Genomic DNA, 22,005 nt, shown 5'->3' with positions numbered 1-22,005 from the left:
ACAGAATTTTTTATCACTTCAACTTGGCAACCACTAAAAGTTTCTTGTCCCATTTCCGAACAATTTATGCTAGAGGAGCATTTTCTCCAAATTTGTTCATTTCTCTAACTAACTTCTTGCGATGATTCTTCAAGCAACTGCACTTGATGAGCTTTTCCCCATTTATGAATTGTATCAAAGCCTTCACATTCAGACTACTATAGATAAATATAAGATATGCCATCCTTAAATTAGTTCTCTAACAAAACTAGGAAATTTCAATTACTCATAAAATATCCAAATAAACTAATTAGAATCAAAGAAGCAACTGGCTTTTGTATAGTAAAAATTCCTAGCCAAGTTTGTCGTGATATCTTCCGTGCTTATTTCTAACGTTCAATAATTTTTTTATTTGTTTTTTTTTTTTTTTGAATAGTTGTGGACTCCCACTTCAGAAACCATTTCCCGAAATGTGATTTTTAGATTTTGTATTTCAGATTTCTCAATCCTGATCCCCGATCAACTGTCTGCCGTATGACAAAGATTTTTATAGTAGAGAACAAAATGTTACCGCAATCTATAAAATAACAGAAGGATGTCTAAAAAGTTCATGTTCAAGTTTGATGAACGCACTAGGAATTTTTTTTGAAAATCTTACTTTTTCTTCATCCGTAAAGGGTACAGGGGGCATGCAAATGTTAGTTTTAATGTTAAAGGTTATGAAAAACACAATAAGACTTTTTGTATGTATGGTATTAAGAATTTAGATAACTTTTTAAATTAATTTAATACGAAAAAGTAAGAGATTAATCGTTTATTTGGGTAGAGGGACCTACAGTTTCAAGCCGACTCCGAACGGCAGATATTTTTATGAGCAGCCTTTTCATGACAGAATTACACTCGGAGGTTTGCCATTGCCTGCTGAAGGGCATTTAGAAACAACTTTTTCTATTATTTTGCTGTTTCTTACACTGCTACGGACTCCCGGACGGTAGTCACGCACTAACCCGTTCGGCTATCACGGAAGAGCTTATCAAGGGTAATCTTTTCTTCAGTCGGCTGGATCAACCCATTATTTTCTTATAGTTAGAAGCCGCCAACAGTTTATAGGAAACCTAGTTTCTCACCAATGTCTTACTTCACAATTAGTCAAGGCAGCTGATAGAATGAAATCATGTTCCACAAACGATAAGAAGGTTTTCCCTTTCAAATAAAGCACTAATAAACCGAACAATATTAACATTTATGACCGTCAAAGAATTTCTATACCTCCATTAAACTCACTTCGTAAATTATTTATGGCCAGAACTCTCCCACTGTGCAACAATTTGACAGGCAACGGTGACATTCTCTTAAGTACTGACATTTACATACTTATGTGCGTTCCACACGGAAGCACGGCAGTACCGAAACCGGAGCAGTGGAGCAGTGGAGCACTGGAATGGGACATACCCGAGCGCTTGTGTATGTGCAGTTACTTTTAAGGCTTACGGTAGTACATATGTTGTAGTTTGTGGCTGTGTGTGTGTGTGTATGCGAAAGTAGGCACCGTAAGTGTTTCACGGACAAAGTCAAATAACAAATTGGCTGCACAAAGCAGCTACAAGAACAACAACAACAACGATAACAACGAGTATAACCAGTATACGGCAAGTAGTAGTAGCTACTCCTGACAAGATGAGATCAGACGAGATGACATAATTAGGTTAAGCAACATAAGCATTCTTTGCTACTGCCATTGTTAATCCCTACTCCCCGCTATTACCAGCTGTAGAGAATTTGTTATTGCAATTGGTATCGTTGCTTCCGTTTACTTTGTGGCTGCGCTTTGAATGCCGTTAGCTGGCGGCGAAATTGGTAAGGCTGATTGGTGCGCTGCCAACTTTCGCTAATACCTTGATTAGATGGTAGTCGTTGTAGTTGTATGGTATACCATTGCTGAAGCGTGCAAGAATCCGATTGTAAGCCACGTTTACTCAAATCTTTTATTTGTTGTATAGCTATGTGTATAGATATTCCTACACATACATATAAATATATGGAGCTACGTAGCCTAAGTGTCTGTTATACTTTATGAATTGCCACGCGCGTTTTCTTCCATTCTTTTGCAATGATTTAATTTCATTTCATTGATGGCTTACAGTACACATACATACTTATATATACATATATACACACATACATACACATTCCCGCGGGAGGGAAACGGAGCTGGGGTGGGTTTTTAGTGGGTGAGCCGAAAGGCAAGTCTCACACTTTTCGGCTTTCAATGCTTTGTGCCACTTCCATAAAAAAAAAAAAAAAACAAAAAAAAAAAAAAAACATACATAGTTACATACATATATTAGTATGTGTGCGAGTGTACATGCCTTTTGTGCTTGGCTTTCAAAAATTCTGAGTGCCCTAAGTGAAATTTGTCCGTCCAAAAATCAAGTTCGTAATTCTAATGTCCTTGACAAATTTTTGTGGCAGTCTTTGTGTAATCACGCTCCGCATTCACTCCCCGCTCACCTCACCCACTCAACCACTTACATTTCAAGTGCAACTGTTTGCTGCGGAAACGCTTAGTTACACTCTTCTCAAAAATGTACCGTCTAGCAAATATACCATATATGTATGTGGGTGTATGTAGGTATGTATACTTCACTTTTCTTCTGCACTGCATTTACTCTGATAATACTCTGCTCAATTCCCCGGGCGAATTCATTTCAGTTGATTTCAGTAGTTGACAATTGACAAAAGGACTTGATGTAATAGCAATGAGCTGTGGTTGCGGTTTCTTGCACTTGGGGAGCCAGTAGTGGACGAACTTGGCATGCATCTTTGGTTCACAATTTTATAATTCATGTACATTGTAGTTACAATACTTGTAAATAAAAACTACTGCAATACTTGTGAGCGAGCGAACAAAGGGAATGCTTTCATTTGATGCTTTCGAGCTTTTGTACTTGTACTTATTTACGAGTAACAAGCAATGCCGGTTTGTGAAGTAAATTGTTTTCTAAATTATTATTTCTGAATGATATTAAGCTGCCACAATTTAAAACCCACAATGCATTAGGTTTGCTGAAAATGATTTATTTATTTTTTTTTTTTTTTTGTATATACAGTTTTAGTTTTTGGGTAGGTAAGTACATCCTACTAGTTCCAGGATCCTTCCCCTCAGACATGACTGAAATTTCGGAAGGAGCATTGGTTGTATGCAGTTGATAGGCGACCAGTTGCGGTCTTAGAGTCAACTCTGTCAAAACCGAATTGGTGCTATTCACCCGAAAATACAAACCTCCAACTTTTAGACTTCCCAGACTAGACAACCAATTTCTTACGCCCGTCGCAAGTCCAGCATCTTGGTGTAATACTTAACCCAAATTCTATCGGAAGCTGCACACTGAAAATCGAGTTAAGAAGGCCAGTATAGCGTGCCAGTAAAGCTATGTACGACCAAAAATGGGGTCTCAAGCCACATGTCGTACTCAGGATGGCCCACTTAGTGGTTATGCTAATTTTGATATATGGTTGCCTAGTTTGGTGAGTAAATGTTCAGAAGGGTTATATCACCACTAAATCACAGAGAGTTCAGTGGACTGCATGTATTGGCATCTCTAGGACGTGTAGAACATGCTCAAGTTCAATCCATTGCTGCTTAGAGCGCTATTAAGTTGAAGGCGATTGGTCTCCGGAGTCATTCTGCTGTAGAACATGACAGCATTTTGAGGCAAATTTATCCGTCCTTCTCCGTACTTTGTCTCCTTATTCGCAAACTGGGTTTTGAGGATTGTGCTGCGTAAGTTATTGCGGCGGTCGCCGTAGCTAAACCGGAAGTGCTGGACTCGAAATCCACTGTGAGCATTAATCACCAAATGATAAAAAAGGTTTTTCTAATAGCGGTAGGCCCTCAACAGGCAATGGAAAACCTCAGATTGTAACTTGTTGTAGCTAAAAACAATCCCCTCATAAAAGCCATCTACATTTCGAAGTTTCCTCCATTTGTGAAAGCACATCACGGCGCATGCCATAAGATGGCGGAAGAGCTCTTCGAAATACCTTACCGAGGTGCACGCACCAATTATATAGCATAGTGAGATATGACCCACGATTGCACCGATTCATCATCGTCATCATCCATCATAGCTCTACAACGCCTACAACACAGGGTGCGTTAAAGTTTCCTTCAGAATGCTTCTACAAAGCGGTCGATCTTGAGCTTTAGCTTTATATGTAGTTACACGATAAAGTCAGCAGACATACGGACAATGTGATCGTTTAGTTTCCAGTTAAAATTCGTCAAAAAAGAAAGGACTTGTAGGAAAAAACTTGTGGATTTTGCTCCATAAAAATGCACTGTCGCACAGTTGAGAATTTGGCTGAGAATTTTAGATCAAGAAAGAAACGAATACCATCCGTAAAAGTAGCCACACACAACATGGCTCCATATGTAGAAGTCCACGCAAGTGGGGAAAGTTACTGATCGCCATTCACTTGGGAGTGGCCAGTACGATTCTTCTGCATATGGTTCAAGCAGCTCACAACGGCCGGGATTAGCCCAAGTATCCTCTAGGTAGCTTCCGAACACCCGTTCGGGAGTGAGCTAAAGTGAGAAGGGAAACATTCCAGGATAGCTGGTTGTGCGTTGGGTTTGGGACCCGCCACTTAAAAAACTCGCCCAATGAAAACATACACAAAGCCTCGGATGAGAACTTCCAACACTGATGACGCCCCCTGCAAACGACCTAAGGACAATGATTTGAGGGCATGCACCTGGAATGTCCGATCCCTTAATGGGGAAGGTGCCTCTGCCCGGCTGGTTGATGTCCTCGTGAGAGTAAAGGCTGACATCACCGCCATCCAAGAGATGCGATGGACGGGGCAAGGCAAGAAAACCATAGGACCTTGCGACGTCTACTACAGCTGCCATGTAAAGGAGCGCAAATTCGGTGTCGGATTTGTTGTAGGAGAGAAACTTCGTCGCCAAGTACTGTCGTTCACTCCGGTGGACGAGCTTCTCGCAAATATCCGCATCAAAGCCCGTTTTTTTAACATCACGCTAATTTGTTCACGCCCCGACGGAAGTGAAAGACGATGCGACCAAAGATTCGATCTATGAGCGCTTGGAACAATCCTATGAGCGCTGCCCCCGCCACGACATAAAAATCGTGCCGGGCGACTTCAACGCCAGGGTGGGCAAGGAGGGAGGGAATTTTTGGGGGGCCCGAAACAGGGTAGTACCAGATTCCAGCATAAGAAAATACACCAAGCCACCTGGCTGTCTCCTGATCGGAAAACGCGAAACCAAATCGATCATGTTGTGATAGATGGAAGACACGCTTCTAGTGTTTTAGATGTACGTACGATCCGAGGACCCAACATCGACTCGGATCATTGTTGCAGCCAAACTACGCACATGCGCTTTGTTAAACTCCGCCAAAATTGCGTAAGCGGTTATCGCCCCAAATTAAGAATAGAGAAGAAGCAATAGGGATACAATTTTGGCAGGAATGTTAACCACAGATGGAAACCTAAAAATATAACCGGAAACAATTCACTTAAGCGTCGCCTGGCGGTTCTTCCGGGAACTTTTTCGGCGAAGTTCTATAGCAGGGTCGGATTCTACAAAAAAAATTAATTAAGATGAATGAACAGGTGATACAAACGATACCATGATAGTGTGCATTGTTTTCGATCACGAAATAATACAGAGTGTAAAGCGTTCAGTGTAACTTTGACAGATTTATCCATTAAGAAGCCTGTTTCAGCATACTATCCCACGGAAAAAAAGGTCAAGTTACATAAAAATGGTCAAGTCACATAAAATGCATTTTTTTTTTGTTTTTTTTTTTTTTTGAGTAATTAACTTTGTAATTTTAATGAAAGTTGATGTGAACAAACGTAGGTATGCAGATATATATTAATGTAATATAATCTATTAAAAGCTTTACTAGCGTCGATGAAGCAGAAATGTAACTAACAAAAGCATTTCAATTAAATAAAAAATTGGCTTTTAAAAAGAGTGTCATTCCAGAAAAATTCTCGCAGCAACCGCACACATTAAATATGAATCCGAAATTATACTTTCATTAATTGATTAATTTTATTTATGTTCCTAAAGTGAATACCTTAAGTTTTGTAGCTTATAAAGAATGTTTTGCAATATATTTAAAATTTATGGAGTAAGTTTGACCTAATTTTTTAATGCTTAGCCAATTATTGTACCTGAAAGCAATGTTATTTAATCTGAAGAAAAAATAAACTCTGTTTGGGCTTTCAATACGAAATAGAATATTTCAAAGTTGTTGGAAAGGTATTAATGGCATTTTTATTACTAAATCTGGTCTAGAACTGAGTATTTTAGACACATTTGGAGTCGATTTTTTTTTAGTTAGCATTTTAAGTAGAATTTTGCTGATACGTGGCCGAAGCTTTGACCTTTTGCAGGGCATGGCTGTGCTAAGAATATCGCTTGCTAATATAGAAAAAAAAAAAAATATAGAGCACGAAGTGGCTAAGCTGAAGCTTGAAAATTGTCAAGGGTATTCAAAAATAATCAATTTAAAGGACTAGCCGCATCTTTTAAAGGCATCTGTATAGAAGGTTATGCCTGAACATACTAAAGCATTAGTTCAAAGCTCACGCAGGGAAATGAACTCTTTCAAAAAAACTTACACTGAAATAGAAACTCCGACTATTTTTGACGCTAATTAAATTTGTATTGTATCGCTCGCTCATCCTTTGTATTGAGTAATGAACTTTGAAAAGGCCACTTTATAAATAATTGAACCTTCTCTTTGGAGGCATCATCACATACATATGCAATATATATTGGGTTTTTGTTTTTGAGCTGCGTGAGCGCTATTGGTATCGATAATTATGGTACAACAGTTGAGAGTGGCAAACTATGTTGGTATTTATTTTCCGTATGGCTGGGCAAGTCATCATGAATCATTTAACGCCAAATGAACATTTCCAAATGGTGGAAATTTATTTTACCAAAAACAAATCTGTTCACGAAGTCCACCAGTACTGGCGTTATTGGTCCTTATTTCCTTCGAAATGAGCAAGGAGCTGCCGTTGCGGCGAATGGCGTGCGCTACCGAACCAGTGTGACTAAAACTCTAAAAATTAGTCAGCTAAACAATGGCGCAACTTGCCATACAATGCACTTAACAATCAATTTATTGCAAAATTCAAGCAACCATTGACGCCATAAGGTCAGATTTATTGGAAAAACCAGTCAAAGATTGGACTGATAAAATGGGCTATGTAACTCGTAGACGCGGCGAAAATATGCACGATATCAAATTCAAAAAATAAATCCCATCAAATTTTCTAACAGACTATAATAGAAGAAAGATTCATTCCAATTCAATATTTAGGTTTTGTATCTGTAAGTTCTCAAGCTCTTAAAAAACACCCGATACATATCTACTTAAATAGTAAAAATATTTCTGAAATAAACATAGACGCGAGGATGTATGTGCAGAAGAATAGCCTACCTCTTTGTCACTGTGTACGGTCACTTCCGCATTCCGTATCGGCTCACCATCCAACAACCATGTAATCTTCGCCGCCGGATATGAACCCCACGAATCGCAGCGCAAAGGCACAGGCTGACCGGCTGTCAGCAGATCATTGGCTGTGAGGATTTTCACGCGTACCGGTTTCACTGCGGGAAAAAAGCGTATTTTTTTATCGAATATTGGTTAATTTTTTGTACGTTAATTGTTCAGTAAATCACATTATTGTACTTATATACTTATGTATGTATGTAATATATCACGCATAAGATATATAAAAGTGCATAAGTATGTGTAATAGTTGCACTTACAATGAACTTGCACCGTTACTTCTTTTATTACTGGTGCTATCAGCTTTGTGCCTTGCGCACGACACTCAATTTTCGCACCAAAATAATCACGTGTCGTTGTGCCGATCAACAATTGATTCACCATAACGGTCGCACCCTCCTCTACAGACGTGTGGCTGGTGCCTATCAGTTCCATGTCATCACGCCACCAGGTGACCTTGGGTGCTGGACGACCTAGACGGTGGAAAAAAATAAAGAAAATCATTATTTTGAATCAGAGAAAAAAATTTATAGAACTTGTACAGCTGGTAGGGAATTGGATGGCAAATTGAATGTACTTTAATATTGTAGAAGTATTGCTGATGCCCTTACAAGCCTCCATAACAGAGACGGATCGATGTTGGTAGGCTGGCACCAGCACTTCGATTAAGGGAGGAGCCTGGTTTATAAAGTCAAAAAAATCAATTTTTTTTTCATTTTAGGCGATTCCTAATATATTTCAGAGTATTCACACAAAGTTACATAGCCTAATTCTCAATATTTCCGTAGATACAAAGCCAAAGGTAGGCGAGCGTTAGGTAGTTACGCTGTGACCAGACAGCTATAGTACAAACTTTATCTTCTTTTCTCGACTTTTCATTTTTATGATTTCTTTGAATTGGCGTACATGAATGAAAAAAACTAATGAACCTTTTGAAATGAATCATGGCTTGTTCCCTTCAGTATTAAACTCTCTTCTATTTGAACTAACAAAATAGATAGAACAATTTTTTTTTATACCAAGTTGAAGTGAATTTTTTTTTTATAGAAAGGCATTTTTTTCTTTAAAACCTTCAAAAAGTTGAAACTTTGGAATTTCTCTCAGTTTTCTTAGTTCATCTAGAATAAAAAATCATGATAATTAGAAATCCATTTGAATTTTTTGCTTTAGATAATAATTACGAGCTGTATCTTGTACGCCAGTTGGAAACTCCAGCGTTGCAGCGTTCTACTAATTTCTATGTTAAACATTCTTTTCAACTGTCAAATCAGTTACTTATTAATCACAATTATTAGTCTTCAAATCACCATGGCAGTAACAGGTTTGAACTGCATAGGCAAATTCATTTTTATGATTGAATCATTTGATGTTAAAGTTATCTCGCAGGAGAGGCGTGAAGTGTTGAATAAGGTCATGGGTTCTTACGCTGATAGATTTTTTCTTGGCGGTTTTTGAGATGAAATAGTTTAAGTACCAGTCTGGTACTCCCCAACTAGTCGGTTTTTTAAAGTTGCAATCTATATCGAAAATCCACAATCAACTGCTGACCTCAAAGTCAGGATAAGCCAGCAGAATTATTGAACCCCTAGAATCGATGTCACCGGACAAAGCCTTGGTAAAAATTTCAACGATGTCATGTGACATACATTTTAATTAAAAAAAGGACAGACATTTGTTTGATCTCATCCACATCTTTTTTTATTCCGTTTCTACCCAGGCTTATTGAGTAATCCTCTGTAATATTTCATGAGCCAGTTGAGAGTTACATACCCCTACATACTAAATGAAGGAGATAATAAAAAAAGATCGTAAATGTAGATTCTTGCCGGAACTAGCGAATTTGTATTTGTCAAACAGTTGAGAAATTAAATGTTTGAAGCGAGAAATAGCTTATCGGCAGTCAATCTGTTTTACAGAAAAGAGAGTGAATTTCAAATGATATAGGGTAGCGCGGCAGGGCCGTGTGTTCATTAAAATTTGTGGTATTAGTCCGAAATAATACACACAAGTGGATCCCCTCCAAAATAATGCACTTATGCCAATTAATAATCCCAGACTATACTCGATAGTCAAAAACCTTCTAATATTTGTGTACCACCATCTAAGATGAATTCTACGTATTGGTGGCCAGAACATGGTACCATCAAAAACATTATGTAACGTAAATTGAGGTGGATTGGTCATATTGAAACCAACAGGCAAGGCAGGTGGTATTGAAATTAACAAACAGATACTGGACAAGAACCATCAAGAACAGCGCAGGAGAGACAGGCCTAGAGCTCCTTGGCTATAGCCGTGGACAAAACCCTCACTTGGAAGCAAGTGAAAACTAAAACCAGAAACCGTACAGAATGGAAAAAGTTTACTTTGGCTCCATGATCCGCAACGGCGATCAAGGAGTGATGAAGATGTTGAATTTAATGAAAAAAGTTAGTTACTTTTTATGGAATCCTTAGTATTGCAGCACCGACAAAGTTAAGTGATTTGTGCGGTATGGGAAAGTTGAGATATTCAGGTATCTCCTTAAAACTGACAGCTTAGAGGGTGCATACCCATTGAAGAGCCAGAACATACTTACATCGTTTAGATTAGAGCTTAGGAATTATATTTTGTTGAATTTGAGTTGATTGTTTGCTTTTAGCTTCAATGTCCAAAGTGAGTACCGATACTGCAGGTATGACAAGCAAATTTTTTCTTTTTCCTGATGCTACCCCCTAAATTTGTATTATGACTAAAAACAGATAACCCTATTTTTTGTCTTTTTATAATATCATACTTATCCGTGCCGCAAGCGGTCTGAAATTGACCATTGAAATGCACTTTTCCGTAAAACTCTTACAAAATATTTATTGCGCGATATTATTTAATACCCTCATTTAATTTTTCTTAAGAAATGTCAAAAAAAAAATTTTAAAAAATAAAAAAAAAATTCAAAAAGGATTAAGTGGTTTCGAGTTTTTTGTTTTAATTTTTTAAATTTAAAATTTCAGCTAATCATTTTGTACAAAATTTACGGCACAGTTTATTTTTCAATGATATTTCAATGAAATTCAATAGTAATTTTCAAAACGTAGCGTCAAGGGTAAGTATCAAACAGAAGTTAGAACAAATTTAGAGGGTAGCACTAAGAAAATAATGGGTTGATGCGTGATTACCAAGAGGAAATGCGTAGGTTCGAGTCTCCGTTCATGAAACACCAAAACGATAGAAACAGTTTTTTTCTAATAACGGTCACCCCTCGGCTTTTATGCCATGAAAAAGCTCGTCATAAAAAAAATAGCCGACGCCGAAGGCTTAAAACTGTATGCCCCTCCATTTGTGGAACCAAATCAAGACGCACACCACAAATGGGAGGAGGAGCTCAAAAAATACCCAAAAAGGGAGCAAGCGTGAATTATAAATAATAAAAATGAGGAAAAGAGAATATTTTTTTTTGGACTTCGAGCACTCATGCAGAACCCAATTTGCCTGCGGTGGCTTGTAAATAGTTAATAGTCAAAAAGGTGAGCCCGAGTTTTTACACAAAACATTCCAGGCTCAATAGTTTCAATTCTAACCCGTTTGCTGAACTCACTCACTGGCCCATTTTGGAATTGTATAATTCAAAAAAAGGAGTACTAATTACTTGCTGGTTATAGGCACTATTCCTTTTTTTGCCGTAACTGTACGAGTATGTGAGCATACAAATAAGCTAATGCATGTACATCTACGTGTACGCGTGCGATTGTATTAGGAAAGTTAAACTGAACTCCAAGTAAACATTAAAAACATAAAAATCAAATGAAATCAACTACAACAAGAGAAACAATAAGCGCATGACTGTGTTGCGCATCGCTCATCAGCAAGAGTTCTGACGCATGCGACGAAACTTTGCTACAGAGCGTTAAAAAATAAGTTTTTTTTTTAAACAACTCAAACAAAATCTAATCAATTCAAAAAAGTTTGAAGCTCAGTTAGAGTACCGCATAACAACAAAAACACATATGCTTGCTTTTATGTGTATATTTGTATGTATGTGTATTACTTATGAGAAATCACATTGAAAACGATGCCATGGCGTATACGCAACAAAGTTGTTTACCAACTACTTTCTATATATTTTTATGGTTGTGCGCTGCAGAGGACTATTTTATACACATTCATGCACTCATACATACATATATATATATAATATACGTATATAATCGCACGTATAAAGAATATAAACATTCGCGTGTGAAATAAACAAACAGCTGATGCCTCAGAATTATTCATTTACTTCCAATACTTTAGTGGCGTTACCATAATCGCGCTTGCAGCCAGCCAAAATCCACAAACATTTTCGGTCCCACAAACATATATGTAGTTCATACACATGCTGATTTGAGCAGTCTAACTTGCGCATTGAGGCAGAAACATGTATGCTCAATTGAAAAAATGTCAACATAAATTAGATGACAAGAATGGAGTGGTGCATAGAAAATTGTTGTCATGGTCATGCTTGGCCACAAGCCAACACTGGCAGCCAACGGCACACAAATGTCACGTCATGTTTATCAGGAAGTGCTCACACATTTTTTGGAGACACATACACATATACTTACATGTGTATGTACACTTATAATTGTATGCGTATATGTTGACCTTTTTTGCTTGTGTGTTTGTATATTCATTTTTATGCGCCTTGCAAATGGCTTCGACGGACGGAAAGGCGAGAATCAAGAGAATTGGTTAAGAATTTCAGCTGAGCCATGGTGCACATGGAACCCTTTCATAGTAAATACACACGTAAGTGTAATTATAGTCTGTAAGAATGTTTGTGCGCTGATATGCGAACTGTAAGTAAAAGTAGACAAGTAGAGAAAAAGTTAGATTCTGATACTTTTTCAAAGCCATTTACAAATTGAGAGTGTCTATTCTACCATCCAACAAAGTAGCTACACGTACATGCGAACGCATACATATACAACTTTTTATCTATCATACCTTTTTATACAAATAAAATTAGAGCGTTCATCTGCAACTGTAAGTCTGAGGTCGATATTTGAGTCTTGAAAAGTATAGCTTTTTCTACAATTTTGGAAAATTGTAACAGAGCGATTAAGTGGTACAACTCTGAACTCTGCCTCCAACAGAACAAAGATTGGCGAAGATAAAGCAGCATTTACGCGAGCGATTTTCTAGGCGATTCCCATTATGTGCCAAGAAAATCGCTTGCCTCAAAGCAGTCAGCAGGTCAATTTAGCCAAGCGATGTCTCAAGCTATTATCGCCTGTCTAAAAATCGCCTCATGTAAATGCAACTTTACACGACAAACTGTTTTTTTTTAGTATTGGCTACAGCCACTTAAGCCTCAGAGTTCATATAAGCATTCGGTCGAGCATTTTCCGCATAATATGTAGTTTATTTGCTTAGGGCCATTTCTCATTAATTTAGATCATCCTAATCAAATAATGAAATACCGAATCTGTCACTCACACTTAGGAATTTGATTTTTTCGTTTCTTCTAAATATTTCACTGCATCTACATACGAGAAAAAATAAACCGAAGACTTGAAAATAAAAGTTTCCAGTTCAGTGGAAGAAAAAAGGTCGTCAGGGTAATGATTGAATGTGAGATGTGTCCAATATGTACTTAGTAATTTTTTAATTGATTTTTGTTTTGCGTTATAATTTGATAATTTCTTTCTTTTCAGCAAACAAATACCCTTCGATTTTTTTTTTTAATCGGCAAATTACCTCTGACCAAATATATAATCAAATTATAAGCATTTTTTGTTTTGGGAACAAGAAACAGTCACACGAGGCCGATTGCGGTGAGTCAAATAGCTGAGGGTAGATTACGGTGTTAATTTTGGTAAACAAATTTAAGTTTTTTAGTAGTTTTTCCCGATAGCAGGTGATCGTAAAAGACACTAAAGATGTCTAAAATTTGTCTTATCTGTCAATAACAAACTAAATAGGGGTATACCAAACTATAAACAGGGCATGTGTCCGACAAAGCCAAATTCGAAAATCGGATGTACGTTGCCCAAGAAATTTTGAAAGCCTGCTTATTTTTGGACGCACTCTATATTTTATAAATACTAGGGTTCCCTTTGAACAGGCTCGATTTGGTAACACTAATGAGCTGTTATTTGATATTTCTATTGAAAAGCGTAGTATATTTAGCATAAGCGCGATTTATTTATTCTTTCTCCAATGAGTTGAAAAATTTATCTCGTTTACATTCGCTCGAGAAATTTTTCGGGCATTGATTCTTTACGCTTGGATTATCGAAACAAAAGTGGGATGATCACTATTTCGGTTTTTGGCATTGAAACACCACACTCAATCACTCTTGTAGCTGGCCGTCCAAAAGCGTTTGTTGAGTCAGAAACAATCAATGCTTTGCGGCTATCAATAGATCGAGATCGTCATGGAACATATCGCGTGATAGAGACATCCTTGGGAATTAGTGGGATCAACATATATTCATATTGAATATTACATCAATATTTGGTCTTCAAAAAGATTTGTTCTCGTTCGAAACCGCATAATTTGACAAGGAGACAGAAAGAATTCGTGACGAGTGTCGATTAGTGTAACGAAGTGGTCATAACAAATGGTCGCCTGTTTTTTTCAGCAAATCTGGGCAACTGTCTCGCTAGAGAAGCTTAAGACAATCAATTTTGAGTGGTACAAAGCCATTTTTGGAGAATTAGGGAAAACCAAACGTCGAGGGCGAATCGTCCTTCGCCACGGCAATGCGAGCTCTCACGTTCGACTCACAAAATAGAATTTTTGTGTGGCAAAAGTGCTTGAAAATTGATTAAGGCGAATGTAGAAGTCTATCGACTTCCAGGGAGAATATTATTCACTGTGTATTCATTATTCGGCGAAAAATGTTAAAGTCGACCTTCGTTGTTTGCGATAGTTTGCTTTTTATAGTTGTTTAGATGGTTCCTACAAACGACAAAGCCAATGCAATTGTAGTTGTTACACCACCCAAAAAATAGCAAAACAATATAAATTTTCAAATCTTTTGTATGAAAAAATAGCAAAACAATATAAATATAAAGATTTTTTATGTTGAAAAAAAAAGTAATAAAAAAAATTTTCAAATTTTTTTACAATAAGAAACAACAAAACAATACATACTTTAATTTCTGTGACGTCATATTTTACATTTCTTCTACACATCTTCTTTGCATTTGGTTATGATTTTTTACGTTTTGGTATTGATTTATCTGCCGTTTTTGATGCGAAAATATAACAATTAAAACAAAGTGAAATTTAATTGGTTGTAAAAATAATATTGTAGCAACAACAAAACTAAACCTTTTCAAAGAATTGGTAAACGGTATAAATTTCATTTTCTGTTGCTAAAAATTACTAAATTTTCTTATTAGAATAAGTTCATTTTAATGATATGAAGCGCACGAAAGTTATTACAATTAGTGCTCTGAACCGATTTAAACTTTCCAACTTTTCTTCTTCTTGAATTTAAACAAGTTTCGTTCAATTTAAAGCGACCTTTTCCTTTAAGAAGTTGCTTGAGTGTCTACACACTTCCAACGTCTGTTTTTGTGATACACACACACATATACATATGGACACATAATTTTTGATAGGTTTATTTCTTTTTCCAACAAAAGCGTTATATGTCATGAGGGCAAAGTCTAATATTGTGTTTTTTACAATTTTGTCATTTAAGTTAAAAATAATAAAAAAATGTGAAAATGGTGGAACTGAAAAAGTTAAGTTTTATAAAATTCGTGATATTTTTGGTCAATTTAACCGTCCGTCTGAAATCATGAAGTTCGACGCAATACACAGAGCTAGTTTGGGGAACAGCCTTTGGTCCGGAAAAACCTGAGGCCCTTTGCTGCTGGGTTCTGAGATCGTCCTTGTAGTTGATAATTTAAAGTCAACAGTTTCCCTTGAGTCCTCCTCCTTATATTTTCTACATTCCTCGCTGTCGGAGATTCCCATCTTATAAGCATACGCTGCCACTGGACTGTGTCCAGTCAGCACGCCTGCCATAGTTATACAATCTCCTCGTGTTAGTGTTAGTATGGACAGCTCTGCTCAGGCTGCCTGGAGCCAAATAGTCTCCAACATATGCGACTAAAATCTTTTACAGCGCTTTTCGCACTAACGAGGTCAGACTTGTCGGACTATATTTTTTTCAGCAAGGAGGATTGAATTTTGCTTCTCTCCGTGAATGTGGCACATAATTGAACCTCAGACATCCCATGAAAATTGCCCTTGGCCGAAAGTCGTATTACCTTCAGAAGCATGACCGAAAATATTTCATCAATTCCTGGAGATTTTAATTGGTCAATGGAAGAATATTACGGGCTATTTGATTTCAACAGGACGGCGCCTTACTACACACAACGCATTTATTGCAAACCAAATTTCCCGAATGCATAATTCCACGAAATTCAGTTAACAACTACGCGACCGTACCGAGCATCCCATTCAACACCACTGGATTATTTTTGTGAAGCCATTCTAAAGATAGTCTGTACGGAGCCTATAGAAGTGTTTGCAGTCTTAGAACTTCAAATCCGTGAAGTGATTAACAAATTCAGCTCACCATTTTGCCAAAAAATGCTTGAAAATTAATGATGAAAGGAAACATCTGTAATTGTGCCGTGATATTGGATTACTTTTCATTCATAAATGCAAAATCTTTACTTCCTTTCGAGTTTGTATTATTTTAATTTAAATTACATTTTTGTTTTTTTTTTCGGTTTGAAAAACACAGTCTTTATTTTTGGTTTTGAATTTTCTGTTCACTATTTACTGAGCATAGTCTCTGCTAATAATGAAAAAAATTAAAAACAAAATCTAAATGTTGAAAAAAAAAAAAACTTTAAAAAATTTTAATATTAACCAAATATGTTTCACCTTAAAAAGCACTGTTGGAGCTAGAAGCGTTTTTCTAGCTCTGAATATTTGAAACTTTCTTAAAATTTATTTCTATTAATTTTAATTTATAAATTTTTTCTTTACAATTAATTAAAACGACCAGGTGCGTTGAGCGATCAATCGAGGAATGAAACTCCTTTTGAAACTCCTTTAGCAGTAGGTAGGCGATGACGAAGAATGGTGGGTGACGAAGACGAAAAAGAAAACGGTGATGTATGGTGGTGTGATTTTCGCTGCAGCTACTACGAGTGGTGGAGTGATGTTTGTCGTGCCGAAATTACATTTTTTATGCACGCACTTTTGTATTGGCTCCCGATTAGCGGGACATCCAATCGAACGATGAAACTGACCTACCGCTAAGTATAGTGAACTCAGTGCACTGCTATGGTTCTGTGTCTGCACCGGTAATGTGTAGCGTTGCCCCAGTGGGAATTTCTGTGTTTCAACAAGCACTATACCAAAATTTCAACAAGAATTATAATTTATTATAATTATTTGCTATTAATTTTTATTAAAATTTAAGTTTTTGGGCTTACTTCGCATTATACTCAAACCTTCAAATAAACAAATTTTCAGAAAAATGTAAGACAACGTCCCAAATAACTATAATTACTTGATATGGAATCGGTCTAAAAGTAATCCGTTGCTTGCACTCGTGAAACTAAAAGGTAATCCGTTGCTTGTACTCCTCAAACTGTTGCCTTACACGAAACATCTCAAGAAATGAGCTGGATGGTGATTAGCCGTCTGTGGTCTGTATCATCTGACTTGCTTTCTTTGTGGAGATACGTCACATCACTGGCCCATGCTGATGAAACAACCACATTTGGCTACCTCGAAGCAAGCATTCCGCATGAGCCAAGGATATGACAAAACTGGTAGAAATGGGCCCATCGGGGCAGTCGTATGCGCGAAATTACATACAAACAGTAAATGACATACAATTTAACTAATAATTGTTTTTGTATTCTTTAACATTTTGGTTGAAAAATGGTGCGTACGTCAGAAAAAACAACACCCGTTACATTGTACATATTGTACATTTTCAATCTTCCAACGCGAATCAAACAAATTTCAAGCCAAAGCAAAAATAATAAGATTTGCGGTCCCGCACCACAGCCTACCCACTCACTTCTATACACTCACTCATACCTACACATACATATAAATATTCAGGAATATACACGTTGATTAAAAAGGGACTGACGTTTACAAATCACTTACCTCCTTTAACTTGACAGCATAAAAAAAGCTCATAGCCCTCACGAAATGGTCCGGCCATTTGGGCGATCTCCTTGCCTTGTGCATCGAAAATACGTGGCTCCTCGGGGGGAACTGTCGACAAGCAAATTACGAAAAAAGGAAAAATGAAAAAAAGGGTAAAGAAGCGTAGAGTTAGTCGTGCAAATAAAGTAAATTAGTGTTGAAATGAGCAATTGGCTTTGAATTGCATCAAATCACATGTGTCTGTATGCATATTCGCATGTGTGTGTGTGTGTGTTTGTAGATTAATATGCCGCTCACTCACCGACTAAAGTTAAATTAATTCTAAAGTTGCGTGTTGGCGAATTGAAAAAATCTATTCTACAGCGGTAAATTCCACCATCCGTTGGCTTCACATCGCGTATCTGTAGGCGAGAGTCCTTCGGATTATCGCCAATGGAGAAGAACAAACGCTGACCCAAATCGCTAGCTATGGCCGAGTGCGGTGCTAATTTGATATTTCCGCCGCGCGAGTCCAAGCTGCAATGAATGATTACAGAAAATTATGTATAAAAAAATTTTGAAAAATAATTTATAATCGATTGCATAAATAATATAAGAAAAAATGTATGCAATTTTTTCTTAAGTTTTACGCAATTAATATAAATATAGTGCAATTAATTCTAGAAAAAAAGAAAGTAGTTACTTGTTTATTTAACACCAATTTATTTACTATTTTTTTTTTTAACATTCGCCATTCAAAAATCACACGTCCATTGCAATTATAGAAATACGACAAGTCTGAACATCGTCTTTGAAGTGTCCCCTTATGGCTCATGACTATTGGCCTCTTATGGCCATTTTTAAACAAAAAAGTTAAAAAATTTCAAACAAAATATCAGCGGACAATTTTTTGCCGAAAAACTGTGTCGTATATCTAAACCTTTCTGCCCTATACTGCCCTCCTAAACATAGGAACTCTAAGACGCTATATTTTGACTTTCTCAAAACCCTTGAAGGCCGGTTTATCGCAGGCTAAGTTTCCAATGCAAAGAAAACCTTATGCGAATCCAGAATAACGAACACAAAAAAATAAAATCTTTGTGATGTAATTAAAAAAAAATACTTTTTAAGCTCTGATTGACTTTGAAAGAACCCTAAGTTTTGACCTCACATCTGACCATTCTCCAAAAATCATTAAGCTATAAAATCAGTCCTATCCTAAACTACCAGACACATAAGTTTTCAAATAATTATTCGAATTGCGACTATTTTTGTGAAATTATGGCATGTGAAATTAAAGTTGAAGTCCCTCTAAAGAGTGAAAAAGAAATACATAGACTCCGCGACCGTATACTTCAGGGACAGTATGGCACAATAACCTCCACATCTATACTTAAAATGTGTAACAACAAATACAAGGTATCCCATAAAATTTGGAAAAATCCGAGACAAACGAAAACTACAGCAAAATTGATACACGTTGACTGGACATTAAAAACTGGCTATCAATAAAAGAAATTAAAGATACACTGCTGGTCTTAGGTTAGACGCACCATCTTTTTTTTTAACAAAATCAATTATTTATTATCATGCTTGTTCTAATTGTCCAAAATGCTTTTCTTATCAAAGTGCGAATCTTGTTCGAAAAAAAAAATGCTGACAGCTGGTTGATTTGCGAAAAAATAACTGTACATTCGGAGATTATGGAAATTTCTATGGCAATCACACGTGTTTTCGGTTGGTCATTGAATTAGACGCAGCTTAAATTTCTTCGTATTGCGTGGACAAGTGTAAACTTTCGTATTGAAAAAATATCAAAAATAAACAAATAAAGTGTTTTCGAGCTACATTTCAAGAAAAGAATGGGAAAAGCTGCTGTTATGAGCTTATTGGAACGTCAAAAAGTAGACTTTCTTCACTCGCAAGGACTGTCCAATCGGATCATTTCGAAACAAATAAATCGCAGTTCCAGAACTGCTGACAGATATTTGAAGGATCCAGAGGCATATGGAAATAACTTCAAAGGGAAAAAAATGCACTATCAAAACAAGCAGTAGAATTGGTTCGAATTCGACTAAATCTGCTGCTAAGATCAAGGAATTGGCCGGAGTAAAAGCAAGCCTGTCAACTGTTCAGCGTACGATCAGAAATGCAGAACACCTGAAGCGTCTAAAAATCAAGAAAAAAACCCCTTTGAACGCAATACGGAAAGAAAACCGGCTTCAATTCGCGAAAGAATGCATGACGTGGGCTGTCCAATCTGACACTCGACTAAATGATTGGCGTTCAGTTGTATTTACTGATGATAAACGTTCTAATTTAGACGGCCCTGATGGATTTCAATATTATTATCACGATTTGCGGAAAGATGAACTATATTTAAGTCGCCACCATAGCCGAGAAGGGGTAATAATGGTGTGGGGTGCTATCACGTTTTATGGAACAATTGACTTGATTTTTATCGATCAAAAGATCGCTTCAAAACATTGTTGGAGTCCGTATTTCCAAAATTAAAAGATCTCTTTGGACCAATTGCTTGGATTTTTCAACAAGACAATGCTCCTATTCATTACTCTCGAGTAGTAAAATCTTTTATTTCGAGTCAAAACGTTAATATCGTGACCTGGCCACCATATTCTCCAGATCTTAACGTAATTGAAAATGTTTGGGGCTGGATAACACGGAAGGTATACGGAGGAGGAAAGCAACACGAAGAAAGGGAAACATTAACTGCAGATATTAAACGTGCTTGGAGCGAGATTTCCTTGAACTACATAGATTCCTTGTATCATTCTATGAAGGACCGGATTTATGAAGTTATTACTAATAAAGGAGGCAGTACTCATTACTGAAATTATTTTTTTTTTTATTTCAAATAAATCAAATAGTAATTTAAGTTAAAATCGAAATACTTTTCTTATAAAAATTAAAAAGCCAAAGTGCGTCTATTCTAATGACCAAGAAAAATTCGCCTTATTTTGAGTAGCATTGAGAAAATGTTTGAAAAACACAATTTTGTTAAATATGTATAATCATTTGAATATTATATTTAAAGTATCATTAAATAAGAAATGTTTTTGCATATCAACTTCTTTTCTATCGTCCTCTAATAAATAAATATGAAGCAAAGTTGTATGCAACTAAACGTGCGTCTAACCTAAGACCAGCAGTGTATATTAGAAGTGGATACGGTTGAAAAATTTGAAAAATACACCGCATCGCCGATATATAATATAAACTATACACCATGGAAGGCATGCAAAAAAATCGACTGCGTAGGTATGCGACCGCCGTAGCCGAATGCGTTGGTGCGTGACTTCGGAATTCAGAGAGAGAACGTTGGTTCAAATCTCGCTGAAGCATCGAAATGAAGAAAAACATTTTTCTAATAACAGTCGCCCCTGGGCAGGCAATGGAAAAACTCCGAGTGTATTTCTGCCATGAAAAAGCTTCTCATAAAAACTATCTGTCATTCGGAGTCGGCTTGAAACTGTAGGTCTCTCCATTTGCGGAACAACATCAAGACGCACGCCACAAATAGGAGGGGGAGCTCGGCCAAACACCCAAAAAGGGTGTACGCGCCAATTAAACATATTCTATATGTACATAGTAATGGTCCAACCTCCTCTAAAGACAAGCTGAAATTCTAGAGCGAAAACTCTAAAAGTCATTAATAACTCTGAATTTCAGGTCACTTCAAAAAAAAAAAAAAAAAAATGTATGTTGATATCTAAAACAAATAGCCTCATGCTCATGAAGAATGTAATTTTGAATATACCGTTAGCAATTAACATTTTGTTTTACATGTTTCTTCCATATAAAGACTTTCAAACATTTAAGAAAATTCTCAACATCGTATACAAAAAAAAAAAAATTGTCAAAAATCAGCGCAATTTTAAATGACTTCAAACGTACACTTTTATTTTATTAGAAGGTGGCGCAAAATTAATCATCCACATCTATATTTGAAAAATACTTTGTGCCCCCGCCCTACTCTTCCCTGGCAAATGTCCCATCGTATCAAGAGTGCTGATGGTCGTATTTCGCTAAATGTTTATTTTAACTCCTTATTAGTCTGATCAGTTCTATTGGAATCTTAAATCGATGCGAATTGTACTTGTCACATAGGAATAATAAATTTTAATGTTTTTAAATATAAGATTGCAAAAACCTTTATTCACTTGCTAAATGTAAAAGAAAAAAATATTTTCATGGACACAAGAATTTGCGTGGATATTAAAGTCAGTAATAAACTTCTTAGCATTGTGAATTTTACGTACATTTTTAATTAAATTTATTTTAGCTCAATTACAATACTTTCCCAAGCATTTTTTTATTACCTTTCACATTCAAAAAAAAC

General features: G+C 36.5%; 1 protein-coding gene across 1 annotated transcript in view; it reads right to left on the bottom strand.

The window, feature by feature from the left end:
- Positions 1 to 22,005, bottom strand: part of LOC128871903 (hemicentin-1) — a 334,429-nt gene that overhangs the window by 275,991 nt on the left and 36,433 nt on the right. The window contains exons 3-6 of the mRNA XM_054114067.1: positions 17,968 to 18,182; positions 17,664 to 17,774; positions 7,802 to 8,014; positions 7,470 to 7,639 (exon numbers count right to left, since the gene is read on the bottom strand). Of these exons, the coding sequence (XP_053970042.1) occupies positions 7,470 to 7,639; positions 7,802 to 8,014; positions 17,664 to 17,774; positions 17,968 to 18,182 (709 nt within the window). The remainder of the gene's footprint in view (positions 1 to 7,469; positions 7,640 to 7,801; positions 8,015 to 17,663; positions 17,775 to 17,967; positions 18,183 to 22,005) is intronic.

Source organism: Anastrepha ludens, chromosome 2 (genome assembly GCF_028408465.1).
Source record: "Anastrepha ludens isolate Willacy chromosome 2, idAnaLude1.1, whole genome shotgun sequence".
NCBI lineage: Eukaryota > Metazoa > Arthropoda > Insecta > Diptera > Tephritidae > Anastrepha > Anastrepha ludens.
The sequence above is the reverse complement of the archived record's forward strand: the minus strand, read 5'-3'. Positions and strand labels throughout refer to the sequence as shown.